This window comes from Pteronotus mesoamericanus, unplaced genomic scaffold (genome assembly GCF_021234165.1).
Source record: "Pteronotus mesoamericanus isolate MK-2021 breed Mesoamerican mustached bat unplaced genomic scaffold, CSHL_Meso_final contig_25, whole genome shotgun sequence".
Taxonomy (NCBI): Eukaryota; Metazoa; Chordata; class Mammalia; order Chiroptera; family Mormoopidae; genus Pteronotus; species Pteronotus mesoamericanus.
In genome coordinates, this window is record NW_026555105.1 from 17,814,407 (window position 1) to 17,825,554 (window position 11,148).

The window sequence follows — 11,148 nt, forward strand, 5'->3', positions numbered from 1 at the left end:
CTGGCAGGGAGCTCTGGAGTGAATACTGCTCATCAGAATTGTCCTGCAGTAGGCCAGAAAGGCTGAACCTTTTTATACCCCTGCTTTATTCAGTTGTCAGATGAGGATGGCCCCAGGGTGAGCATGACCTTGTGTAGGACTGTTCTCTGCAGGTGAGGCAGACACTGAAGGAACTGAAGCAGCAAGAGGCTGTCTGCTGGCTTTACTCCCTGGAGCTGAACAGCAAGTCTCTCCTTGAAGGTAGAAATGGGTGGCACACCTCCATGCCTACCACAAAGAAATAGATGAATTATGGTATCAGGAACAAAAGCAATGGAGTAGAAAGGAGGGAATAGAAGAGTCTACAGATACTGTATTTTGTAGATGGGGGATGAAGAGGGAGCAAATAAAGGTTAACACTGAGGTCTTTACATTGATATGGTTTGATGGTAATTCTGTTTAACTGATAATAAACAACAGAAGAGAAACGACAGGTTTGGGGAGAAAGATATGGCATTTATTTTGAACACGTTGACTCTAAAATGTCTGCAAAATATTAAAGTAGAAATGATTTTCAAGAATCAATGCATATGGGGTGTCTGGAGGTCAACAGCAAATGCTAGATAGGGTGGGGCAAAAGTAGGTTTATAATAGTCATTCATATGGAAAATAATACAATAATTAATAAATAATAATACAAGAATAAACTCTATTTCACGTACTCACAACTATAAACCTACTTTTGCTCTACTCTGTATTTATTGAGTATACATACATTATATATATATTTTTATTTAATATGCACAATGCCTCTATGGGGTATTGTGCCCTTTTTGTATATTTTATCACACCTTTTGTTTATAAAGAAGCTGAGACTTGAAGAAGTTAAATTGCCTGGTTCAAAGAAATAACACTCAAGTCTGTTTCATGACAAAACACATACTGTCAAAGACAAGATTATATTGCCTCCTCATAGAAATCACCACAGATAGATGGTATTTGAAGTCATGGAAGTTGGTAGGTCACCCAGAAAGGTACAGTTTAAAGGAGAACAAAAGGAGCCCCCAAATGGAATTTTAAGGAAGCTAAAACTTCCGATGGTGAATAGAGTAAGACGATACAGCAAAGGGATTGAGCCGTTTCAAAATATTAGAAGTATAGTATCTCAGAAAGTTGGGGTAATAAATAAAGTGAAACGTGCGGATAGCATGGAGGATGAAGTTTGCACAATTAGAGGTCATTAATGATATTAGAGCAGTTTATAGAGATCGGGGACTGCAGTGGTTGAAGGGTGCTTGGAGATAAGGAAGTAGAAGCAAAAAGTAGAGGCTACTTTTCTAGAAGTTTTGCAAAGTAGAGGAAATAATAATGCTTTATACATAAGTAAGGAATTTATTAATGTCATTAATTGATCGATTAACTAATAACTCCTTTCTCCCATATTACTTATAGTTTTCACTTCTACCATTTCTCTGGTTCTTTCTTTTTACCTCCTTCCTACCATTGTCCCAGCCTATGTCTGACACACCTGGAAGCATTGAATGTTATTTATTTTGTTGGTAGATGGCTTGTTTTATTTGGTGATTCTGTCTGTCTTTGGAGGCTGGGCCACAGGCCCCTCCACCACTACCACAATTCCATCATCTGTTTTTCACAAAGACAAAGAAGCATTCACGTCTCAGGCCAATTCAGTACTTAATAAACCAAGTTCTCTGTCCCCCAGGCTTCTCCCTTTCCCCCCCGCCAAACTCTGGGTGGGCAGATCTGGGAGAAGAAAGCTGCCACTCCAAACCTTGTGGGAAACAATATCCCAGATGGGGAATGTGTTTGGGTTCTCAGTGAGCTGAGATCTTCTTCCATCAGTCCAGCTCTTTTCCAGAGGGGACTGGAAAGTAATTAATTCCGTCGTCCACCTGTGCACAGGAAGATGCCTACAGCCACACCAGTGATGATGAAACTGCCCACCAGGATACCCAGGACCATCGAAGTGTAGGAGCGGCCTCTTTGGCTCTCTGGAAAAAACATGCAGAGAGTTAGTGTGAAGAACATAGACCCAAGGAATCCATGGTTTGAGTCAAAACCCAAGGGATTTCTACCTCCAAAGGAAAGGGGCTAATTTACCAAGTGACTTAAGCTGTGTATACTCAGTCCCAAACCTTCAGCCTTGGGCCTCCTGTTTCTCGAGGTATCCAGGTCCACCCACTTGCCTGGAACCCACCCAACACACAGGCCCATCGCCAATGCCATCATACCTTTCAGCTTTCTCACGTCGTGTTCCCTCACGTACTGCACACAGGTGTCCTGCAGGAAATCCCGCAGGTCGTAACGAGTCCGATTGTAGGTGTTGAGCTTCAGCAGGGTATAGGCGACCACTGCGGAGTGGGTCTGGGGCCCTGTCGCCCATGTGGCCTCCATGGGCTTGAAACTCACAAAAGAGCTCCCGTTCACAGCCACGTCAAAGAAGACTTGGGCTCTAGAACCTTCTTCAGGAGGCAGCTCACAGCCCAGGAAGCAGCGAACGGTCAGAGGAACTGTGGATGGGGGATGCAGGGTCAAGGGGCTGTGTGGAGAGGGTGCCAGGTGTGGGGGATGTCCATCAGGAGGAAGTGAACTTTTGGGGTTCAGGGTCCCCGAGACTATGGGAACCTGACGAGGGCCTGATGGAAGGCCTGTAGCCTAGGACACCCACTCCTCTCCAGCCTCCAGCTCCTACTCAGCAATAAGCAAATGCTGGGGCCTGGGACCGCGGGGCTCCTGAGAGCCGCCAGCCCACACAAGACCATGGCCATGGTGCCAGGCCCATCCACAAGACCCCCTACAGGCTCCCTTCCACCCAGGCCCCGCCCCCGTGCACGGCCACTCACAGGCCACGCTCCGCTCCTTGTGTACCAGCTCCACCAGGGCCTGGAACTGTTCCAGGTAGAGCCGCACTCTACTCTCTGTGAGTGCCCAGCTCTTGGGCTCCTCCAAGGGAAGCAGCTGGAGGATCGTGATGTTTGAGTTCTGGCCTTTCAGTTCATGTGTCAACAGCCCTCCCAGCGACGCGTTGCCTTCGTGTGACACTTGATGGGGGTCTGAGAAGTAGGAGATCTGGAGCATGTGGAGACTCTGAGGGCCTGGGGGCGGAAGTGAGCGCGTTGGTCCCTGGCTAGCCTGGGATGGGCTGGCGTGGGACGGGCCAGCATGCAGCCGAAGATAATAAGCCCCTGTAAGCCCCGACCCAGAGGCCCGCCGCCCACCTTCTTGGCCCTTCATAAAGTGTCCTCCCACCCTCCCTCCCACATAATGCTCACAGTAACCCTGCCAGGAGGGTAGGACAGGGATTATTATCTTCATTTTACAAATGAGGAAACAGGCCAGGAGGGAAGTCACTTGCTCCAGGGTAATCCAGACAGTCAGTGGAAGAGCCACTCTGATCTCCTTTCTCCCTCTCAGCCCTTCCTGCCTCCATTTCCAGTTGGTCAACAATTCCTGACCTACAGTAAAAATCCCAATTCTGACTCCTCTGCCACTGCCCTACTTCGGGCCTCATTGGTTCTCATCTGGGCTGGGGCAGTACCTTCTTTCCTCACGCCCCTGCCTTTATTTTTCAGTTTCACCTCTTTTAATTGGACCTCCATCTCACCCAGGAATAAGATTGTGTTCTTCTGCTTAAAATCCTCCAGCGACACACTCCCCTATCAATAATTAATCATTATAATTTTATTATTATTACTATTGGGCTTATGACCTGGGCACTGTACTTTACACACATTATTATGTTATTTGTGCCTTCCTTCCATTAAGTTAATGCAGTATCTACTATTATTAACCCCGGTCCCTAAGGGAAACAGGCTAAAATGGTATGGTAGAGCCAAGGTTTGAATGCAAGCAGTTGGAGTCTAGCACTTTTAGCTACCCAATTATACTGAGTCCCCATAAGGTATCTGTTCACAGAATCAAGAACAAAGTCTTTAGCACAGCATTCAAGGCTGCTGGGGACGAGGCCCCTGCTGCCTTCTTCAGCTTCTTCCCGGTACTTACATATATCAAATTCCTTGGAGTTCCTCATGCTGCCTTTTGACTGACTAAACAGCATATCAGGGTTGCTCTACCTCCTGGCAAACTTCTATTTATGCTTCACGATCCAGCTTGGTTGTTTTCTCCTTGGAGAAGTTTTCCTGATGCCTCTCCTCTTTACCCTCCCAGACACTGTGGACCTGTTGCGGTGATCCCAGTTTCCATGTAACTGTCTGCAAATACACAGGCTACCCTGGGCCCCTCTACACTAGAATCACGTCTGGTTATCTCTGCCTCCTACACCTAGTAATGGCCTGTGTTAATACCTAGCAATGGTGCCCAGAGAACGTGTGAGGAGGGTATGAGTCTAGGGTTGCAAATCTGTGCGTGTGAGTGTGTCATGACCACGTTTGCATTTGAGAACTGCAGTGTGCCTGCAGGTGTGAATAAGAACATCTGTGTGGGTAACCCTAGACAGGTTCTTAACTGCTGTGTGCCTCAGTTTCCTCCTCTGTGAAATGGAGATAATAATATTACATACCTTGTAGAGATTTTGTGGGGGTTAAATGAATCGATACATGCAGTAACTGTAGTGTGCACTCACCGAATACTGGTCATTATTCACTCCTTCTCAGAGGGGGAGACTGAAGCTATAGAGATTATGGGAGAAGGGAAAGGAGGCCACTGCACAATTACAATGAAGGGCAATCACACCCTTTCTGTGCTTAAATGGAGCCCATTCGGGCAGCCTGATCTCCATGACTTCTCCCACTGACCACAGCTTCTCCTTCCCCAAGCTTCACCTCACCCACTGTCCCCAGTCTTCCTCCACCTTCTCTAGTCTCCTTTTCTGCCTCACATATCTCAGCCCTGGTCTTTTCCCAAGTCTTTCCTCAGTTCTACATGTCTTCCCATTCCTTCCATCTCTTACCTCATCTCTGGGTATCTTACCTTCTTCTCTAGACTCACCCCCATCCACCATCACACCCTCAGCTTTCCCTCTCAACTTCACCTTGCCTCTTCCTTCTCCCTGAGGCTAATTCTCTCACCCCTTGTACCTGTCCCTGTCCCATCTTTCCAATCCAGTTCTCCACCGCTGCTCCCCAACTCCTGCCTCTTCCACCTCTCCCTTCCCCTGCGCTGAACTGTGCTTCCTCACATGGCTTTAGGTCACAAACCCCGTCGCTGGGACCATGCCTGCCCTATAGAGAGATCCAGTCAGCTACAGACACACACACACACACACACACACACACACACACACACAACCCGCCCCGCCCCCTGCCCAGTGGGATAAGCTCTCCTCTGGTATTGCCCCCATATCCAGACATGCTGAAGTCTCCAGAACCTTCCCGGGGTAGGAGATGTGTCCCCAACTCACCATCTGAGGCTTCCAGGCTGCAAAGGGCCCTGTCCGGCAGTAGCAGTAGAAGCAACAGTGGCAGCAATGTTGTCAACATCCTGGGGTTGAGGTTCTTGGCCCCTCCTGGGCTCTGAGTTCTGGCAGGCTGGGGGCTCCCACTGACTGCGGCCTCGGGAGACAAGAAGCGAGGACAACCTGGGAGGGGAGGAGGCTGAGCAGAGGAGGCTGGACGATGGCCAGGGGGTGGCTGAAGGAAGAGGGCGTCAGGCTTATAAAGTGTTATTCCTACACTGTCTCATTTCCTACTACGGGCCGGCCTCCCTCTTGCCCGCCCCCCGCCCCGCCCTGCAGCGCACCCTCCTGCCTAGACCTGCCTTTTCCCTGAGCCGTGTCTGAGGAATAGGGAGCGGCGGAAAAGGGGGAGCAGGGGCTTCAAGAGAAGTCCTGCCCTCGATGAGTCAGGGGGTGGGGCATCTCTTTTCAACTTAGAGTCTAGGGTGTAGGGTCTAGCAGGTTACTAAGGGAAGACCAAGGCCCAGAGAGGTTCAGGGACTTGACCAAAGCTTATGCCTCATAGTGGTCACAGTTCAGGGATTAGAATTGTTTTCCTGCACACTGGCTACATTTTATAAGAATTTGAAGGAAATAGTAATTACACAATCAGGGAATTTTGTTTCTCAGGAAGAATCACAAAATGAGTATAGAGCATCTCACTGCAGCATCATTTATTTGAAATGTGAGAGAATTATGACCAATCTAAATCTCAGTAGAGGACTGGTTGCTTAAAGCAGTAGTTCTTACACTCAGGTCACAATCGTATTAGTGGACAATGAAAACAATTAAAATGAAATAGAACAGAAAAAAATTTTCAGTGTATCGCCATTGGTAAAGTTAAGCATTATTTCATGAAATATTTGTTTGTTTGTATATGTGTGTTTTCATTTTGTGCATGTATGCGTCTGTGATGGGTTTGGATAGCATGTAAAATGTATTTCTTACTACAGGAAGCAAGTAGAAACATTAGAAAGTTACTCTCCCCAAGTATGATAATTTATACTATGTAATACTATGCAGTAGTTAAAACAAAACCTCCCCATCCAATCCCCACTCTATTTTCATCATATTACTTAGCACAGCCTGAAATTATGTCACTTATTTATTTGCATGTTTATTGTCTGAGTGTCCTACCAAAATGTAAATTCCATGAGGATAGAGGCTGTCCATCTTGTTTATTATTGTGCCTAGGATAGTGCATACAGTAGGTAACATTATAATAAATAGCAGTTGATGGATGACTGAGTGAGATAGTTATGACATGCACAAATCTCCAAGAGTAAGTTGCAGGACATCATGTTCAGTTTAGAAATCTACGTGTCAACCACGCACACAAAAACTAAACCGGTCGATTCCTTATGGGAGTAAATGAATCTGGAAGGATGTACAGCAGATACAGCAGTGGCTCACCTCCTGGGGAGGGGGCTGAGACTAAGAATGCGAGAGTGTGTGTGCATGCGCGCATGTGTTAGAGGTGGCAACCTCATAAAAGGCTTTTGCGCTCTCTTTTGTAAGAGGTGTTATCATTCTCTCTGTATTTGAAAATTCTGCATTTAGAATGCAATCAAATATCTCTTGTAGAATTAAAAATAAAAGTTTAAGTAAAATAATGGCAGAAGAGAGTAGCAAGATCATTATGAGCTAATGTATTGATATGAGACATTGATAAGTAAATGAAGGAAGTGTGGAATAATACATATCGTATGATTCCATCTCTAATTTAAAATATTTCCCCCTGTCCAAGTAATAATTCCATTTTCATATTTTAAAAATAACATTCTGTGTGTATCTTTGTATTTGTATATACATGGGAAAAATGCCTGGTAAGTTACTGTCAATAGAAATTACCTCTGGGGAATGGGGGTTAGAGAAAGGGCTTGAGGGGACTTTTAACTTTTATTTTATACACTGTTTCTTGAAGGGAGAGTTGATATCAAAGTGGAATCAGGGCAAACCCTGGACACATATCAGGCTCCCATTCTCTGATCTGAATAATGTAAGAGTGTAAACGCTTACCTCTTAGTTTTTGCAAACAAGTTTAGAAATAACATCAAAGTCTTTTTCCAGCTCACCGAAATGGTCTACTTAGAAGAAGGGGGGCCTTGTTTTCCTGAACTGGGACTCAAGAAAAGTGGGAGGACTTAAATCACTACCAATTATTGTTGTGTGTTTTAAAAAATATTATGAAATATTTTATATTTGAAGAATTATTTCACACTTAAAGAATTGTATTACAAACATACATGTTCCCAGCACTCAGCATAAGAAATAAAGTATCACAATATAATTGAAGCCCCCAGTGTACTCCTCTCCAATTGCATCTCTCCTCTTTCCCACCAAAGAAAACACCAATCATAATTTACTGTTTTTTATCTCCTTACATTTCTATATACTAATACCACATATACATATCTCTCTAAGCAATATATAGTATTTTTGCAAATTTGGAGCTTTCTATACATGGTACCAAAGTGCACATATTCCTATGTAACTTGCTTTTTTCACCTGACATATTAATAAAATTCATCCATGTTGTTATATGTAGATCCATTAATCCCCACTCCTTTATAATATGCCATTTTATAAATATGCCACAATTTATCTATTCTCCTGTTGTTAGTCATTAAAGTTTTTTTTCCCCCCCAGTTTTTCGCTTTTACAAAAAGTGCTGGTATGAGCATTCTTGTACATGTCTTGGGCATTTGTGGCAGGATCTTTGTAGCTACAAACCTGGGATGGAATAGTTGAGTCATGGGGTGCCTGCATCTTTAATTTTACTAGATACCGCCAAATCGTTTTACAAAAAGTTTGGGCCAATTATATTCCCACCATTGCATGAGTATCCCCTTGTTCCAAATCCTTGTCAACTCTTGGCATTGTCAAATGGTTGGGTGTAAAATGGCACTTCATTTTGGCTTTACTTTGTTTTATCTGATTCTTAGTGAGTCTGTGCATCTTTTTGCTTTGCCTTTTTTCTCCTTTGAGTTGCTTGAAGGGTACTTTGGTACAGAGGGTGACAAAGAACCAATTTGGAATTGAGTGCTGTGAGTCTTCGATCTATGAAGGTAAGGCCTGGGTCGCTGGGGTTAGAGAGCGACCCCAGCACCATCCACAGAGCTACTTGCAGAGGGGCCTTTCCCACCAGCTAAGGTCTGTCACGGACAGAGGTGGTAACAGCAACCTAGCTCATTGCAAGTTCTCAATAGAGTTATTGTTATTCCACATCCTAAGGGGAGGGTGTGCTCTGAGGGGACTATACTTGATTGTTACTGAGTTGCTATCCCAAGCGCCCTCCTCACACCCCAGAGCCTTGAAAACCAAATAACAAAGACAATAGTTGTTATTATAGCTCACGTTTATCATAGACCAGGGCAGCGTTAAGCTCTTTACATAAACAATCTTACTTTATCCATTTGCCAGCCCTGTGAGGTGGGTTTCATTAACATTCTAATTTTACTAATAAGCACACTGAGGCTCTGAGAGGGTAACTTACCTAAGGTCACACAGCGAGAGCTATAATTTGAATCCATGTGTGTCTGATGCCGAAGTTTATAATTTTAATCACCACGTAGTATCTAAACAATTTTGGGAGAATTACAACCCATTAATATATGTTTGAATAAACACATTTGACATGCTTGAATATTTATGTTATGTGTGTTGTAAAACATGCCCAAAATTTGTGCATTTCCTCTGGGGGAGATAGCAGGAGGCTCATTTTCTCCATGTTACAAATGAGATCATTAGGGTCCAGAAAGTTTCAGTAATTTGCCCAAGGGAAGTGCAGAACAGGAATTTTAACTCAAAGAAGCCAGGTATCTCTGTTGATTATAAAGTTGACCCAATTCCCCAAGGTTGTATGTTTGATCTCCAGTCAGGACATATACAAGAATCAACCAATGAGTGCATAATAAGTGGAACAACAAATTGATATATTATAATAAATAAGTAATAAATAATTAATGGGATTACAGGGAGAGTGAAGAGAGTATTGGGGGTAAGAAAGTTGGTGAGGGGGGCACCTTAAAGGGTGCTCCCTTCCTCCTTCTACACCCAGGGTTGGGGGTCGGTCAGAGAAGAGAAATACTGCAGTTGGAGCTAGAACCTATGCTGTATCTTGGCTGGGTGGCCGAGGGGCAGATAACCACAAAGCCGAGTGGGCACAGGGCCAGCAGCTGAGATTTGACCGAGAGCTAAAGAATGAGGGTCTGACAGAGCAAAAGGAAGTGAAGGAAGCAAGTGGTGACATTTCCCACTCCAGAGAGCATATGCCGGGGGAAGATAAGGGAGACAGGAAGCTGAGCGGGGCCTGGGCTGTGCAGCACCAGTGAGTGAATAGAGGCCTGTCAGGAGCTGGCCTGAGCCAGGGACTGTCAGTGAGCCCAGCCAGAGGACTAGCTGTCCCTCTCCCCTCCTAGCTACTGAGGACACACAGTTTAACCCAGCAGGTCCAACTCAGATAACTGCAAAGTGCGGTCCCTTCATAGATCCCCTTCCCTTTAGGATGTGGAATAACAATAACTCATATTGAGAACCTGCAATGTGCAAGGCACTGTATTAAGTAAGCAGAGTACATGTGTTTTATTCTCACTAGGGCCCTATGGAAAGTATGAAAAAATAGCCATTATTCCCATGTACAGATGAGGACACAGAGGCACAGAACAGTGAACTGACCTGCTCAAAGACACTCAACTAGTAAAAGACAGAGCTGCCCTCAAACCCTAGTGGATTGGACTCCAAAATATGACTTCTTAACTCATGGACCACCCTGTGAGGGTAAATGAGATGACTCATACAAAGTGTCAGAACACAGTATGTATTTGGTGTGTCGGAGACACAAGAAAGGAGCTTGGCTCTGGGGCAGCAAACAGAACTAACCCTGCAGCAGGAAGAATGGAGGATAGACACTAAGAATGACTTCCTGAGGGGGAGGCAAAGGAATAGATACAGATCTCACTCAAAATTTTCCACTATAGACACTAATACAATCCAATTTAGAAAAGGTGACAAGAAGCCTCATAAAGTCATTGTCATTCCACCTCTTGCCCACCCAGCAAATGGTGGGAGCCTGCAGTTCCTGGCTTTGTTGCTCCCTGTTTTTCCAGCCTTAACTCTCCATGTATTCCACTCTCAGCCGAATCTGTTCTTTCTGGTTTCCTGAACACAGAGCACACTGATGTTATCTTTTTACTTTATTTATCTTGTGTTTAAGCACACAAAAGTTCCCAATTTTAAGAAAGTCCCAACTTTATCAATCTTTTCCATTAGTTCATGCTTTTTGTGCCGTAAGAAATCTTTCTTTACCCTGGGATCATGAGTCTCCTATTTATTGTCAAAAGCTTTATAGCGTTGTCTTTCACCTTTAAGTGTATGGTATGAAGTAGAGGTCATGATTAGTTTCTTTGATGTGGTTATCCAGTTGTGCCAGCCCCAATTATGCAAAGTCTGCCCTTCCTGTTGATCTGCAGTGACATCTCTGACTTATAATAAATGTGTTAATTTTGTTTCAATGGCCTGTTTCCTTTTTCCTCCCTGAATCAATGTCATGTTATTGCAATATATAGACTTAAAATACATCTTCATATCTTGCAGGTTAAATCTTTCCATTTTGTTCTTCAAGAGTATCTTGACTATTTTTGTTTATTGAACTTGTACACATAAACTTTAGAATAATTTTATCAGGTTGATGAATTTGTCTGATATTGCATTTAATGTGTTAATGGCTTTGGGGAGAACTGACATTTTTACGATAT

The 11,148-nt window shown here is 44.3% G+C and overlaps 1 protein-coding gene across 1 annotated transcript; it reads right to left on the reverse strand.

Annotated features, from left to right (window-relative positions):
- Nucleotides 1–1,083: 1,083 nt before the first annotated feature.
- PROCR (protein C receptor) lies at nucleotides 1,084–5,627 on the reverse strand. Its single transcript, XM_054573430.1, has 4 exons — nucleotides 5,360–5,627; nucleotides 2,844–3,095; nucleotides 2,232–2,510; nucleotides 1,084–1,991 (listed from the first exon to the last, which is right to left on the reverse strand). The coding sequence occupies exons 1-4, from the start codon at nucleotides 5,436–5,438 to the stop codon at nucleotides 1,876–1,878; spliced, it is 726 nt and encodes a 241-aa protein (XP_054429405.1). The 5' UTR covers nucleotides 5,439–5,627; the 3' UTR covers nucleotides 1,084–1,875.
- Between the last annotated feature and the right edge of the window lie 5,521 nt (nucleotides 5,628–11,148).

Coding starts and splice junctions, on each gene's coding strand:
- PROCR (XM_054573430.1), bottom strand. CDS start 5,438: ATGTTGACAACATTGCTGCCACTGTTGCTTCTACTGCTACTGCCGGAC. Junction 2,511..2,843: donor CAAGGAGCGGAGCGTGGCCT/GTGAGTGGCCGT, acceptor CCCCATCCACAG/TTCCTCTGACCGTTCGCTGC. Junction 1,992..2,231: donor CGACGTGAGAAAGCTGAAAG/GTATGATGGCAT, acceptor TGTTTTTTCCAG/AGAGCCAAAGAGGCCGCTCC.